Consider the following 16,809-nt stretch of genomic DNA (forward strand, 5'->3'; position numbering starts at 1 on the left):
GGGCGGGCCGCTGCCCGAGCCCGGAGGGGGAGCCCGCGGGGAGGGCGCAGGCCCCGCGGCCGGCGGCGAGGCGAGGTGAGGCGAGGGGCAGGGCGGCGGCGGGGCAGCTGCCCCAGCGGGCCGTGGGCTGTGCTGGGGGACGCGGCGGCGGTCGGCGGGTGCCCGGCGGGGCTCCGGGGCTGCCAGGCCTCGGGTGCAGCCGCGCTCTCCTGGCCGAGCGCTCGGCTCCCTTCGCCCGGGACTTTTTGATGGGCTGAGAGCGGCGGCTTCGTCTTCCCGGGAGCCCCGGTCGGCGGGCCCGGGCCAGCCGCCCGCCCAGCCCCGCCGCCGGCGGGCCCCGCGGAGCACGGCGCGGCGGGCGGGGAGCTCGGCCGGCCGTCGGTCCTGCCCGGCTGCCGTCGGTCCTGCCCGAGGGGCGCCGGCGCTCGGCGGGCCGGAGCGGGGGAAGGCGAGGCGGCGGCTGCGGGCTGAGCTGCGGGACCTGTTGTCGCCGGTGGATGAGTACTGCCATGGACGTGTTCCAGCCTGCGGCTCGCTGGAGCGGGCGCCCTTCTGCGAGGGAGAGCACGGGCATCAGCGTGACAACTGTCTTCTCTCTGGACTCTCCCATAAGCAAAACCTTAGCGTATCTTGTTAAAATCTCAAAACTTTTTCTGTAAGTGTGTCAGATGTACTTTGTAGCGCTGCAGAGTTTATTACCCAGTTGGAATTAACGGTACAGACACGCACTCTCAAGCAGGCTATACCTCAGCTGGCCAAGCCGGCTGTTGAAAAAGTTGTAAGTAACTCAATTATAAGAGCTTTGTTACTGACAGAGTTTGGAATCTGGGACTGGATTCAGTCAGCGCATCTTGGATGACAGCAAACGTCATTAATGCGGTTCTGTTCCTTCACTGGAACACAGGCTGGCAATTAAGGCTGAGATGTGTTATCCCTGTCAGCAGCCCATGCTCCTGTAGTTTGATGTTGCAGCCATAGGGATATCCCTGGTTGTCCCTGGTAAACGGGGAGTTGAAATGGCTGGGTTTCTATGCCTTCTTGTCCTTCCTCTTGGAGCTGTGCACATTTATTTTTGGATGTCTCACTTTCCTTAGTGGTTTGCACAACCTTAGACAATATCATCCCTCTGCTGATTTTTCTTTATGTTGGTGGTCTTTTGGTGTTGAACAAGAACTCTTTAGGTGCTAGTGAAACCCTTTATAGGTTCTTTGAAAAGAATTTTTGATAAATGGATGAGTGGGTGTGTCTTGAATGTTGAAAAATTTTTGTCAGCAGTTGGGTTGGAAATCTTACCTTTTGGGGGGTGCCTGATATAAAGTGTCGTGTGGTTTTTTGAAGTCCTAGGTCATACTAGTGTATAAGACTACTGGTTATTATTAATGATAACATCATTAATGATTATTATTACTGATACTCTGTACTATCCAAATCTTAATTTTCAAGAGGTGAAATCCACTGCTGAAACAGCATTGGTCTGTGTATATATTTCTGCTGAGTATTGATCAAGTCTCGTTTTCGGCTGTGTCACTGTGTCACGTTATCCCCCTCTTGACTGAAGTCGAAAATATCTTCTTTGCCTGTTGCGTATCCTTTCCTCCTTCCCTGGGTACCAGTTACTTCCATTCCTACTGCGCAGGTCACTTGGGGTGGGGATGTTGTAATGAGAGATTGCAGGTGAGGTACCTGCCTACCTGTGTATCAGCGGATGCTGTTATTGCCATTGTGCTGACAGACCTGTGCTCCTAGATGGCACGTGGCCCTTCAGAGGAGACAGCGGTTATACTATAGCAGTTGAATTGTTTGTTGCAGGCAACAAAATCCAGGAGGCATGTACACCTGCTGCCCTCACAAGTCTTCCATAGGGAATTTGCTGCTCAGACCTGGCTTTTGCTGTATTAGTTCTTCGTCAGTCCACAATCTGCCTGTGGCTAACTGATGGTTCAGAGGAAAAGGTCAGATTCCTCACTGATAATTTATAATTTAATTATTATTCACAATAATTAAATTCAAGATTTTGTGCTCCTTTTAGCTTATACTAGATCTTTCTTTTACATTAGTGATAGTTCTTTTGGATGGCAGTGGGACCAAACGACTCTTTAGACTTCGGAGATCAACTTTTATTTCTCTTCTGTCTCAGTATCATAGTATCTCTTAATGAGAAAATGACCTCCTTTCTGCTCTAATTTCTCATTCTTCTTCATCTCAATTTTTGCATTACTTCCCACTAATTCTGTACGATGTTTTCACTCTGTTTCTCCCATTCTTTAGCAATTTTGAGTCTTCCATATTCTTCCTTTGAAATGATTGACAGTAACATACTGTACGTTGATGCTGAGGGACTGTTCCTGATCTATAAAGACACTCTTTAAAGAGATTAGCAAGGACCTGGAAAATTTCAACTTTTGAGTTTGTTTTGGGCTTTCAGCATGCTCAGACACAAACTTGAATTTGCATTCATTAATTTACTTTTGAAGGTTATCTGTGAGACCAGTGAAGGTAGATTTTAGTTTTTCTGAGAAAAGGTAAAAGCTGAGTGTCTCCTGTTCGGTTTGAGTCTGTTTTGTAGGCATGCATACATACATGCATACAAGGCATACGTATGGCCTGTAAGTTCGACATCATTGTGCTAAAGCTTCAGTAAGCATATTTTGACTTCCAGCTGCTTTTACAGTGGAAGCATTCTGAATACAAAATCAAATAATCTGTTTATATTATATATATTAAAATATACTATATATATTACATTTTTTCCCTAACTTTCCACTGACTGATTATCAGTGTTATATGAGCATTGGTCTGTTTTAGACATCTGTAATGCGCCTGTTACTGTGGATCTAGCCATCTATGGTACAAACATAACTCATAGGCAGAATCTTGTCTCTGTTTTTATTTAAAAATTAAAACCTAAAGAATTAAGGAGTATTTTATGTTTGTTTTCTTTTGCTGTTAAATTATGATGAAATCACTATTCTTTTTTTCAGAGTGATTTTTTAAATGTAGATGTTCTTTGCCGTACTTGAGAATTCAGTTAGAACTTACTGAACATTCAGGATGTATGTGTAACTTCAATTTCATGTTCAATAGACTTCTGTGAATTTCTTTCATGTTTTTAATTACTTCTTTGAATCCATTATTATTGTCATTTGTAACACGTGAGATAATTCTGCATTTTAACTATCCTGCATGTGTAAGGTACTTCGGTTGGTTTTCTTTTATCTTCTGCCTGTTTGACACCTCTCTTTTTCTGTGAAATAGTGAATAATTGCTCCCTTTATCTTCTCTGTGCTTCTCTCAATTTTTGTTGACCTTTGACTTACTCCCTTCAATCCTTTTCTAATGTTCATAGTCTATTTGAGTCTTGTTGGATGTGGAGACTGGTCCATATCTGGTTACCTGTTACCCACGTCTTACCTTTTCTACTTATATGTCTTGATCTGCTTGTGCTTCAAACAAAACTGAACATGGTATTTAAAACGTGCTTCCTATTGTAGATTTTTAGAATGGCATAATTGTCTCCAGTTTCTCCTTTCCCAAAGATTCTCATTCTTTTACTTGTTTCTTTGGCTGTTCATGAGCATGGAGACAATGTTTCCAGGAGAATTTCTCCAAGGGCTCTGAAATGTCTTGTGTGAGGGGTAAGGGTGTGTTTGAGGCCAGTTATTGTGATAACAGCTAAGGATTTTTTTCTTCCCAACCACTTTGCATTTATTGACACTGAGTGTCATCTGCTATTTATTTCCCAGAATATAGCGAAGATTATTCTGTGCTCTGGGCCGTTAGTTTTACTTGATTATCACTCTGCTTCCTTAGTGTACAGTTTCAGCAGCTTGCCTGCATACTGCCCAAAGCAGTTTGGGTTAGATCTCTGAGGAGCCCAGAAAGTTGTATGTCACAGTCAGAAAATGAGAAAGACAAACGTGTTGCCAATATCTTGAATTAATTTGGCAAATTTGCTCAGAAATTTGCAAGTGACGCCCACGCTCGCCCAGTCCCTCTGTCTTCTCCCTTGCAAATGTCCTTGCCAGTATAACTTTGTATACAGTTCCTAGTCTGATGATTGATATGACTCCCATCAAGAAACACCAGCAGGCACCTGAGAAAGAGGCCGCAGGATATCGTTTTAGAGTTTAGATAGATTGCCTCCAGCTATTTGGTGGTTAATCCTTTAGAATAAGGTAAAACCCGTCCTTTACCCTGAACATGCCTGACCAGTTGTGGGCTGGGAAAAATTGCTCTTAATAAGCCCTATGTGTAACTGACTGAAGCCTTGAAATATTAACCTGTTTCCAGTTTTCTCAGAAGCTCACAAAAGAAGGGTTTAATTATATATAATAAATAGTATATATAATGGAAAATAAAATAATCCTATGTTGAGAGACTGCTCACCTTACAAGAAGGACCATAGTTTTTATTATCTTTTAGTACAATGTGGTCCAGAAGGATCGAGAACCTCATGGACCCGGGTGCTCAAAGGAGGACTCTCCTAGTCTCAGTGAGCTTCCAGTTTGATTTGAGATGCAGTGTAACCAACAGGTATAATAATCAGAAAACCAGGAGAGGGAGAGCAACAATAACCCTGGCTATCACTTATGCATGACTGGAGAGCTTTAATAAAAAGTTATACATCTAAAGAATGTCATGGTCTCTTTCGGCTGTCTTCATGTTCATCACTAGTTGGTGTAATGTCATTACTTGAGACACTTCCTAAGGAAGGACTGAGAAGAGCTTTGAGGTCAACAATTTGAGGAAAGTGGGAATGAAGAATTTGCAATAACTTCATGCATATTGTTGGTAGCTTTTCAACTATTGTAAATAATTACATTTGGCACTAGATATATGAAAAGATTATATTACACACATGATCCAAATAGTATTTTGCAGTGTGTTTGCAGTGAAATCAGGTTAGTTTCTCAATAGCATTTAAAAATAGCATCTGTACAACTTAGTTGTACAACTAAGAAAACTTTCTTAGTTTTGGAGTATTTACTTGAAAATAGAAATTTGTTTCTTTACTGAAATATTTTGCAAAAGCATAAGTGAGGGCATAATTTGGTCTACATAACCTTTAGTTTTTAAAATTATGTATGAACCAAAAAGTACTGTTTAAATTTAGCTATGGATTGCATAGTTCTTGTTACAATTTTTAGCAACACGTAGCATAGCTCAAATTAGAGTGGGTCTAACTGATGTTACAATTGCAGATCTCTCCAAGTTCAGTATTGGAAGCTCACAGTTGCTTCTCATTTTTAGAAAATTCTTTAGAAAAGACAGTTTTTTCTTTAGAAAATTTGTATAAGCTCCAGTTTAAAAAAAAAAAAAAAGTTTCCATCCTGTTGATAAGTTCATATTTTAAATATTCTTGTCTCTCATTACAATGAAAAACTTAAGTAGCAAAATATTTTCAAAACAATATGCTCCAGAAGCCTAGACATATATTCCATTAGGAAATTTACTAAAATGTTCTTGTTTGTTTTTTTTTTTTTTAGAATAGTGCTGTAAGTTACGGTTTTATGTTCAAGGGATTTATTCCTTTTGATTTATTTATGCTTTTAGATAAGTTATAGCTTTTTTTGTGATACAAAAATAGCTTTCCATGAACACGTAAAAATCCATTCTAGAATTTTATTGTAAAATTTGGAAGTTTGACTTCCATTTTACCTATTACTTTGTGAAAATCTAACTTGATGGGTTCTTTTCCCCTGTAATATAGATTTACCAGAGGAAATGAAGCTCTATGTCAGAAGAATATTAATGGACACTTGTAGGAGTACTTTAGACTAAAGTAGATGTCAGGCTAGATACCCTGATAACACCCAGTGAGTGCTAGGCCTGAAAAACTGCAGGATGTTGAAAGTAACAGAAGCAACAGAAGTTTATAGGTTTTCCTTCATATTGCTTTTGCTAGAGGGAAGGTAACTTTAGCAGCGTGTCTGTTGGGTGGTGGTGGTGTTTTTGGTTTCACTGAGGCATCAAAATTGCATAGACATATTTTAGCCGCTGTCTGCAGAGCGAGTGTCTTGTTCCCAGGGACCATTCTGTACTGACCATCGAGTAGTGTTTCTCTTATTCACCTACAGGTTTAAGCGAGGGAATAGCCTGAGTCATTGTCCGGTTTACTGGTGTCCCTCTTACGGGTTGTATATATTATGCTGCTGAGATTTAAGGAAACATTGTCTTTTATCTATGAAGATGTACTCCCAGTAATACTTCATAACAATTTGTGAAGACAAAATCCAGCTTCAAAAAAAACAACCAAGGAATCTAGTGGCCTGGATAGCTGCTGTGCACACCCTACGGTGACTTAAACTTTCAGTTTCAGTGCGCTTTCATTTCTTTCCACACTATTTCTGTTAAAATACTGTTCAGCTGGGTGAAGATTGCATGTGGCTTGGCAAGGTTTCATGTCTACTCAGAAGTGTAGCACAGACCAGCTGAAGCGCAAGCTGCTAGGAGCATGGAGGTTACGGGCAGAAACTTCATATTCTTTATGTGTTCTTGGACTCTTGTCGAAGATAGTTTCTATTACAGAAAAACAATAATACCCCAGAATATGGAGTGAAAAAACCATAAAGCCACTTTACAGATTAAAATACAAGATGTTATATAGATGTTTTTATAGAAAGGGAAGCTCAGTTACAGATTTAAGCTGATTTTGGAAACCCATATTTAGAATAAGTAACTGTCACCTTGTTTCAGGATCCACTTGGAATGCCAGTTTTTCTGCTTGCCTTTTTAAAATTATTTTTTCCTCTTTCTGATGCTTCATTGAGTATTTTGAACTGTTTAGATAATTTGAAATATAAAAATGCTACATATCACGCAAAGAGTTTTTTGAAAGTTATAAAGGGTTTTTTAAAAAAGATGTCTTAATTATGGACTTGCCACCCAAGACATCATCTATATAAGGTGTATATATTTGAATTGTGTAGCATTAAATAAAAAGTATTACATATAAACTAATAAGCTCTGAGGTGTAAGATTTGTTGTTCTTTGATCAAGCATTCTCTTCATGCTGTTGTACCACATTGTTTTCCCTTGTCCTCTTGTCTTGGAGCAGATTTTGGATTTTCTGTTATCTCTTCTCACTCATTTTATTACAACTCAATGGGAATCTACTCCCTACTGTTTTCTTGATAGCGATGTGCTGTTCGGACAGTCAGATCTTTTAGCATGTATGGGCACTTACATATCTCATTTGCTAAATGTTCTGCCTCTATAGAGAACTAAGTTTAGCGAGCTTGATCTTGGAAGATAAACATTCTTGTAATGTAGGTTTTTCTGTGTGTTCAACTTACTGTTTGCTTTGGGGGCTTGGGAGTTCATTTGTTCTTGAAAAGAAAAACCCCAGAGAAAATTGTGTGTGTTTTAACACTCGCCTTGAATGGTCAGTAAGGTTGAATCTTGAACACCTTTTGCAAGACGAGGAGGAGGCTATTCCACCAGTGAAGGCAGTTAATCGCTGAGTCAAATGTGAAGCTGATATTGTGGGAGCTTCTGTCTAATGGGACCTCTGTAGTAGGAGCTGGTTTCTGGTGCCCTGTGCTGGTATGGAGAAGTGATGCTGAGAAGTTTGCGCTATCATCTCTTTATTAGAAACACATGAGCTCCCACCTTAATGCTAGATCCTATTCTGCACTCCGTTAGAGCTGTTTTCTCTCACTGCACTAAGGAACTTCGGCTTCTTCTTTAGCACTGGGTTAGTATGTATGAGTACCTTCGGAACAAAGCGTTAGGCAGCCTAAATATGTGCGTTGCCATCACCTTCCTCTGCGTTAGCAGGAGAAGAGCACTCATGACTGGAAAGCAGGGATGGCTTTTTAATGAGTACTTTTTGTGTGTTGGCACCATCAGAATAATCTTTTTTTATTTGTGGTTTGTGTGCCAGAGTGACTCAGTTTTGTTCTGTGGTTGTTTCTCTTACCTAATGATCTTTTACTGCCTTACATAGTTCTCGTGATAGCAGGAATTAGATAATAATATATTCCAAAAATTACCATCATAATTTCCTTTAAAATAATTTCATTTTTTTTCATGAGATTATTTAGCTTCACTGGATATTAGAGGCAGAAACCACTTTACTTGGACTGAGAGGATGTCTCCTCATGGATTCTCTTTGTTGCTACAGACTCACAGTATGATTCTGGGCAGATCATTAAAAACTTTGTGTTTTCGTTTGTTCCTGCATAAAAAACAAATGGAAAAGACAGCTATTGTTCGACTCGTGTGGTCTTTAGTCTTGCTAGTGCTCCTTGAGATTGTGCCTGATGAGACATGCCCTCGCAGAGGCCTCTCTACCTAGTGCATGGTAACTCGTGAAGAGCTTGTGGCGACTGCTTCCAGGCAAGTCGCTTCTGTGGTTGTAGCAGCATCAGTCCCTGCGGTCAGGTGGAGGTGATGGGAAAGATGCCACCGCTGCTGAACCAGAGGTGGGTTCTTTGGTGTGATGCTGGTTGTAATTTTGCTGCCAGGCTGAGTCTCCAGCTGGAGGCAGTTATAGCTGTAGCTGTTAAGGCATCTGTTTCTTCAAGTAATTATCTTCTAAATAACATAATATTATTAATTAATACTAGAAGTACTAGTTCTCATACCCATACATCTGGAGGCTGCAGTTGTTTGCCCTGGATATGATACAAGAATGGAAACTACACAACGTTTGGTATTTTCCCTTGTCCCTGATGCAAGCCAATCACCAGGAAATACAATGAGAAATACAGAGGACACCTTTAAAAATACATCTGAGACACTGGAGTAGTTTATTTGATATGTTGTACCCTTAAAATTGGCATTGTTTAACAAAATAACTGTTTTGTTGTATGAACAACATGAGCAGTGTTTAAACTAGAAATCACCTTGGCTGAAGCCGTTGCGTACTGTTACCGATAGGTTGAGCTCAACGGTTCAAGTTCTAGAAGCAAAATTGTTTCCTTCGCGTTCTGCACTAGACTCTGTAGTAAAGGAGGAACCTGAAGAAAATATTTGGGCTTTCTGCTGAGAGATTAATGTTTTCTGATCTGGTTATGTTTGTGACTAACTGATCAGACTAATTTATTCCAGTCCGTACCCTGCTTCTTTCACTCCTAATGTTGGTGTGAATTGGCTGTATTTAACATGTCACAATGAATTAACTCACTTAGTGATGAAGACAGCCAATTCTGTTAAGGGAAGTTATAGTTGCAGTTGGTTATTTAAATTAAGGTAGCTTTATAGTTTTTAAGAATTTGAAATGTTGTTCTCTGCCAAGTTGATACCGCCTATCTGTCTTAATAACAGTTCTTATGGAGCTCAGATAATCTCAGTGGAGCCCTTTTACCTTCAGAGTTGACAAAAATTTCTATGATGACTATGAAAAAATATTTTTTTCATGACCAATGTACTTATAAATGAATGCTATATGGTATGGCCACCTGGGAGGAAGTCACAGTGACTATGTAGGGCTCGTGACCAGACAGGAGAACAAAACAAACACTCTTTTTGATCCTTTAGTTGTGGCACAAACAAAATATCATGTAGTTTAGAAACCAGGGAGAGAATCTTGCTTCAGTTCTGACTGTGGAAGATGTCAAAAGAGAAGATACCGGTATCTGTGGGCTGTTATTTTCCTTCTGATAGACTGACTTGGTCCTTGTCATCAGTTAAGTGCATCGTACAAGTATTATACATATTAGCTGTGCTAGAAAATTGAATTGTGCTCTCTGACCTACCTGTACTTAAATTAGTTTTTATTATTTATTTATTTATTTATATATTTATATTATATATATATATTTTATATAAATATATATATTTTATAATTATTATTTATTAAATTAGAATTTGCACCGCAGGAGTTTATTTTGCTCATGAAAATCTCAGGTTTTGTCAGAATTGTAGCAGGAAGTTACTGAAGCTATGAGCGTAGCAGGATTACAAAAAGTTCCTGTAAATGTGCATAGATTAAAGCAACATCTGTTGTTATGACAGCGGACAGCTTTGGAAAGGGGGGCATTTTAAATCGTGTGGGGGTAAGCATGTGTTTGTGGGGTTGTTTGTTTGTTAACACAGTTTCTAAGGATCATGGGTCAGCATGACCTTGCACTGGGTCTGCTGTTCCCCCTGTGCTGGCCCGCTTATACTTTTCTTAATTTATGATTGTCCATTTCCTCAGATCCTTCTGAAAAAATGATGTATGAGAGTCCTCTGGAGTTTTAACCCTGCATTTCCTTGAGTATTGCATGAAAGTTCAACTGCTTTCAGAAATTTTTGACAAGTTTGAACTCCTTTTAGGCCTCAGGTAAAGGTTATACTTTTTTTTTTTTTAGCAGAATATTGCTCAGGTTAAAATATTCCACGGTCCTTGTATACAGTGAGCATTTCTGAAAGACTGTATTGTATTTTCTTGCTTGTAGTTAACTCTGAAGTGTTAGTTTTATGTTGTATAAAATCAAGTTTTCCACTCTTCTGGTAATTTCCAGGAACAGAGGCTAGTTTGGAAATAAGAACAGTGTGAAAATTCATTAGTTGCTCTGACTTTAACGGCTGGAAAAATTACAGAATGATTCTTAGGTTTGCCCACTGAGGAGAATCTTGACAATGGCGGTGCGTTTATTAACTTAAGCAGGTTTCAGGAATAGCCAGAAACATAAATTATTGGAATTAAAGAAGCTGCTAAAACTACAGAGGAAAAAAGTAGGTGAAGATAAAAGGAAATGTGAGAAGAATGGTATTTTCTTTGGCTTCTTTTATTTTCCTACAGCAAAGCAACTCTACATGTGAATCAGTGTATCTCTGGGTAGTTACCTGTGCTGTCCCTGGCTCTTGGGTACTCCCCAACCCCCTTTCCCTACAGTACCTCCAGCCGTCTATGGCCTCTAGAGTTGTCTTAGCTTTCACAGGGTTTCCTTATCTTTTTGTTTGAACGTCTACTCATGTAATAGCTGCTAAATCTTCATATTCTGTTCTTGCAACTTCTCAGGTCATGGCAAACTGGCCACATTATGAAGTTTATGGTCAAATACAGACACACGCAGACACACACGCTTATATTTGCAGGAGTACTATATAAAGGGCAACCACACAGATGAAAGGAACAAAGTTTTGGTTTGGTCTACTGTAGACAGGACAAGAAACGGTACATTTACTGATACAAAGGAGATTTGGGATGCGTATTAGGAGAGATATTTTAATGATGAAAATCATAAAGCAGTGTAATGAGATGGCCTGAGTAAAAAGTGGAGTCTCTTTCAGTAGAGAAGTTTAGAAACAGTTTGGACAAATACCTGTATAATCATAAGGAAAAGAAGAGATAAGTAGTTTCTAATTTGATGCTTTTCTGTTGTTGTTGTTGGACTTAAGAAGAAAAAAGTCTCTGGACCATTTTGATACTTGAGACAGGATGTCAGCTTGCAGCTTGCTTCCCTTTCCACCTAAAAATACGCCTCAGCTTGCACTGGTAATGTATTTAAGCCCTACAGTTGTGTTGTGGTAACAATATGTGATTGATTAACCTTTTTTGGTCTGCAGAACCAAAGATGGATGACACCAGCCCTGATTAGAGTAGTCTAAACCTTTAATGAATATTTTCAAGTACTTGGTGTGTTACTGTATGTACATGTTGCCTGTCGCCAAATACAATTACTGCAGAATTCACAACTATCTTGTTATCAGAGTTGTACAAAACTATTATTGCTGAGTTTTTGAGGGTCCTTAGGAGAGAGTAGGGTATACATGACAAAAACAGGTACTGACTGCAAATGCCTGGCAGAAGAAAATAAGGAATGTAGAAGGTTAAATGAGGAGAAAGGGAGTACCAGAATCAATGGAACTGGGACTTTCTACAGCTCACTTCAATAATCTTGATTCTGTGATTCAGTGATTCTTTGTTATTTTGTATCCAATTTTTATTTTTTGTGTCTGAAGTCGACAATCCAGGAAGGCGACTCTGCCAGTGATGACTGTTCTGTTGCTAAAACAAACTGTGTGCCCCAGTTATTTCTGTGAGTGTACCCGGTTCCAAAGACTCATCCTTCCCTTCCCATTTATGAGCAGTTTGCAGCCTGCAGGTGCTGGATATAGAGGTTTGCGAGCAGATGTACCAGTGCAAGTTCTTTGGTTTGAAGAGAATTTGTACGTTCTTCCATTGTCTGTGCGTGCATGTGCTTCTGTGTGATCTTTGCATCAGACTCTGGATATAATAGCATTATCTTCACATTCACACCTGCAACCAATTTAGATTAACTTCCTTACTTGGTGACTGTGCTTCATGTTGTAGAATCAAATAGTATGGCCAAGGAGGAAAGACTTGTGAATATATGGAGTGTGGCATACTAAAAAAGACTACAGCTAGTCTTATGCCTGAAGAAGGCAATATGTCTTCTAGAAGACATCCTTCATAGGGAATGATCTGTTTTATAAGGCTGTTATGGTTTTAGCTGGGATAGAGTTAATTTTCTTCACAGTAGCTGGCATAGTGCTGTGTTTTGGACTTAGTATGAGGATAATATTGCTAACACACTGATGTTTTATTTGTTGCTGGGCAGTGCTTGTACTAGTCAAGGACGTTTCCGGCCTCTCATGCTCTACTGGCTGCACAAGAAGCTGGGAGGGGAGGGGCCACAGCCAACATAGGTGATCCAAACTGACCAAGGGGATATTCCGTATCATATGATGTCATGCCCAGTATATTAACTGGGGAGCTGGCCGTGGGAAGCAGCAATTGCGGCTCGGGGACCGGTGGTGTCGGTCAGCGGGTGGTGAGCGGTTGCATCACTTGTTGTTTGGGTTTTTTCCCTCCTCCTAAGGTTTCACCCCTCTCTCTCTCGTTATTTTCTTTTTCATTATATTACTATTATTATTGTTCTTACTGTTTTATTTTAATTATTAAACTGTTCTTATCTCAACCCGTGAGTTTTCTTACTTTGGCCCTTCTGATTCTCTCCCCCATCCCACAGGGGTGGGGGGAGTAAGCAAGTGGCCATGTGGTATTTAGTTGCTGACTGGGGCTGAACCACGACAAAGGCTTGCTTCTGTTACTTCAGTATCCCCCCAAAAATCAATAGATAAATAATTTACTTTTTAAAGAATCTAATTCTGAATTCATAATTTGTTTTGCAGTAATACTGGTGGCTTCAATTTCTGCTATACAGTTTCTAATATTTTTTTTTCCTTTTTTGAGTAGCATTTCTTAACACTGACATAAAATTTCTCCCTCCCCCACAGATTTCTTTCATTGGATCAAAATCTTTTGGAAGAAGAAGTCCTGACAGTCCCATGTTGAGCAAAGCTGAATTTGTTGAGAAAGTTCGCCAGAGCAACCAGGCTTGCCATGACGGCGATTTTCATACAGCAATCGTGTTGTACAATGAGGCTTTGGGAGTTGATCCTCAGAACTGCATTCTCTACAGTAACCGTTCGGCAGCCTACATGAAAATCCAACAGTACGACAAGGCCCTGGATGATGCAATCAAAGCGCGACTTCTAAATCCCAAATGGCCAAAGGTAAGAAAGTGTATTTGTCTTCTGGGGAAGTAGTAACTCCTTTGGGATTATTATTCACATATGTATCATCTACTGTAAAGAAGTGCATATGTTTCTGTACTAAAGTCTGTCTTTGCTAAAAGCTCCAGATAACGATACCTTCTGTGTTTGTTTGACTTGAATTTCATGTTGGGTATTAAACTGCTTTCTGTGTAAACCTACTTTACCCCAGTGAGGGTGTGATGCTATTACTGTTTTAAACCAGCATGGTTTCTGGGTTGTGAAACCAGACATCTCTTTTAATGTTAAATGTAGTCGGCATTCAGCAGCATCCAGGAACATTTTGTTGCAAAACTTCTTGAGATGTAGCTTGGAGATTCCTATTAGTAATGGAGCAATAAGGCCTTTCAAAACAGTGTTCAAAGAGTGTTTGTGTAGTGTATTTTGTGTAAACGTTTTAAGAACTGTGTATCTTAGCGTTCTTAGTAAGATATAACTATGCAGGGAAACACTTTGTAAAGAGTAAATGGTGTTGGTTGCCTGTTCTTTCTGGGGTTCCTTCCCACTAGCTGCAATCGATTGTTCCAGTGACTGACTCACCTTTGGGATAGCCCAGGGCCAGCCATTTACATGCTAATCAATTTTAATAGCATCTGCTCCAGATTCCATTTCTCCTATCAATCCCTCACACAGTCTTAGTAGTGACTTCAGCTGCAGGTTCAATTTAAGAGTGGATTCATTACCCAGGTTCCTCTCCTCAGAAATTATGGCAGGTGGCAAGCATAATGCTCTCCATCAGCTGGACTCCAAACTATTGAAGTTAAGTTTCCTTTTATTTCAAAGCAGATCACCGTAAGTCTTGTATTCTGCTTTTCAGTTGTTTAGCAGCTTCTAGAAAAGCCTCATCATACGCTTCTTTAAGGCTTCGTTAATTACCCGTACTCTAAGCACAAATCCAGACTCTACTGATTATCAGCTCCATGTGCTGAGGTTGTGTGGTATACCTTTAAATTAACACTGCCTGCTCTCCCTTTTCTCATCTGTCATTGCCTTTATCTTATCTGGATATTTAGTAGTCTGTTGACTGAAACCATGAGTATCAGTCTAGTGTCCAACTGCTTAGCAAGTACATTTCCAAACTCCCCATTCTTTCATTTGCTCTGTTGCAGTAAGTAGATGCACTTTTTCATGCCTACGTAGTACACATACAGAAAGTGGAAGTTGTTGTGTAAAAATACATATATAAAATAGTGATCTTTCCATTCAGAACACAGGATATTTTTCCTACATACGTGTATATGGTTTGGGGATTCAGTGCTATAAAAGCTTCTGCTGTTCCTGCAGCTCCTGAGACGTTATCTTGCTAACTGAGGCATGTGTCTGCTCATTCCACCTCAGAAGGAATGACAGGGATTGCAACAACTGACTATGTTTGAAGGCAAAAGTCTGGTGGTATCTTTTCATCAGTACGATCTGTATGCACAATGTCACTTTTGTTTCAGCCTTCAATCATGTGCAAGCTGTGAGAGCTTGTCTGTTGGACTGCTAGGCGTGTCTTCCTTTGGTAATTTTCTCATTCTCTCATCAGGAGAAAGAGCATCCTGCAGGTGTTTTAATGTGGTGCATCCTTCTGAAGGAAAAGAACCTGACTTTTCTTCTCTCTGCCCCTCCCACCCTTTAACCACCCCCCCGTCCCCCCCAGTTTGGTATCTTAACTCTGTAATTTCTGGAGTCAAGAAACTGCAATTCTACATGAAGTTTCTCACTCTAAGTTTCTCTCTTTAGTAAGACCAGAAAACTGCTTTAGAAAAATGTTACTTAAAGTGTTTCCCAAAGCTCTGCCCACTCATAATTACAAAAGGAAAACCATGGGCCAGGGGACATCCTTCTCTTTTGTCGATCCTATATTTTGAAGTTGCCATCTTGTATTGCGGCACTTTAATTTGTATTTTTCTTTCACATTTTATTTTCACAATTAATTTTTGTGCTTTATTTTTCTTTACACTTTTATATTGCTGGTTAATCTTTCTTAAAGAGCTTTAATGTGTTCTTCCTGTTATTTTTACTGAGCCAGTCTGCGATTTACTGTATCAATTCACATTAGAAAGAAGCTCCTGCTTTGGAAGGGAGATGATTTATAAGCTCCTAGGTTTTTGTTTGTTTTTTCTCCTTTTTTTGTCATTAACTTCTGTCTTGTATTACCAAATGTCGTAAAAGATTTTGCATAAATTTGTATGAAGGACTTTTTTTAAAAAAAGAAAATTGCATTACTGTAATTAAACTCTAGATTTCCAGGTCAGTTGTTGAATGCAGGGAGTTAGAGAGTATAAAGGCAAGGGTGCCTTTCGCTTAGTTTTGTATCTTGTTTCTGAGAAGTCTGAGAAATTATTTACTATAAACCTAGCTCACTTAGGTGAAAAGTTATGAAAAGACTTCATGAAAGAATACTTTCAAAATGCCAGTCACAGACAGAAGTATAACAAGACCCTTGAAATGAATCTTTGGAATAGATTGTGGATCAGAATAGCAAATAAGACGGAATAGATTTGCTACCTAAAAGGCTAGCTGTGTTAAATGATAGCATTATCATCAGTCCGTTAAATACAGAAATAGTAGGCTATGTATTGGTGCAGTACTAAGGGGGAATAATTTAAGATAAACAAAATCCCAACAATTTTAGTAATGAAAAAATGAGACTTTTTCAGGTAGACTATATTACTGAGTTAAAAACATGAAATGACTCTGATTCTAGTTCTGCTATTAAATGTCCACCTGACCTTGAACAAACTTTATTTCTTTGTTTAGTCTTTTTTTACAAAAAGGCGAGGAGTTGCTTTTATGGAACGTTTTGAGACTTATTGGTAGAAAAAGTAGTGGAAGACCTAAACGAGGTTGTTATGATGACGTAGCATCTACCCTTGCTTTACTGAATCAATGTGTAAAGGATATCTTGCTCCATGATACAAACTTAGTTACTGTTATTAGAAACAGAAGAGTCAAAGTAGCTTTTGCGGGCTTTCTGTCCTGCATAAAGCTCATCCTCAGTCCCTGTTTGTATCTTTTCTTTTATCTTTTCACAGTGGTATCTTTAGTTTGTCAGGTTTTTCAGTGCTTCAAACATTCTTCTCTCTTCTCTCAAACCACCACAATCCCATTTGGAACCCTATCTTCTGTTTTTTAATTTTAATGACTCAGTGTTTTTTTGTTATTCTAGATTTGCTCCTACAATTATATACTCTTTAAAATAAGTGAGTACCAATTAAAAAAGAGGAGTTTTGTTTGTCTTGAGCTTTATGTGGTACATCAGTGGGAATTCTGCTTGTATAAAAAAAACCCAATTCTAATCAACATGAGAAA

At 39.4% G+C, this 16,809-nt stretch overlaps 1 protein-coding gene across 2 annotated transcripts in view; it reads left to right on the plus strand.

Annotated features, from left to right (window-relative positions):
* TTC28 (tetratricopeptide repeat domain 28) overlaps nucleotides 1–16,809 on the plus strand; it is a 197,662-nt gene that overhangs the window by 402 nt on the left and 180,451 nt on the right. Inside the window, exons 1-2 of one of the 2 annotated variants that reach the window (XM_075110410.1) lie at nucleotides 31–75; nucleotides 13,195–13,473. In XM_075110410.1, coding sequence (XP_074966511.1) covers nucleotides 13,246–13,473 — 228 coding nt within the window. In that variant the 5' untranslated portion in view covers nucleotides 31–75; nucleotides 13,195–13,245. Of the gene's footprint in view, nucleotides 1–30; nucleotides 76–13,194; nucleotides 13,474–16,809 lie in introns of those variants that run through there. The other variant, XM_075110409.1, reaches the window with a different exon arrangement.

This window comes from Phalacrocorax aristotelis, chromosome 15, assembly GCF_949628215.1.
Source record: "Phalacrocorax aristotelis chromosome 15, bGulAri2.1, whole genome shotgun sequence".
Lineage (NCBI taxonomy): Eukaryota > Metazoa > Chordata > Aves > Suliformes > Phalacrocoracidae > Phalacrocorax > Phalacrocorax aristotelis.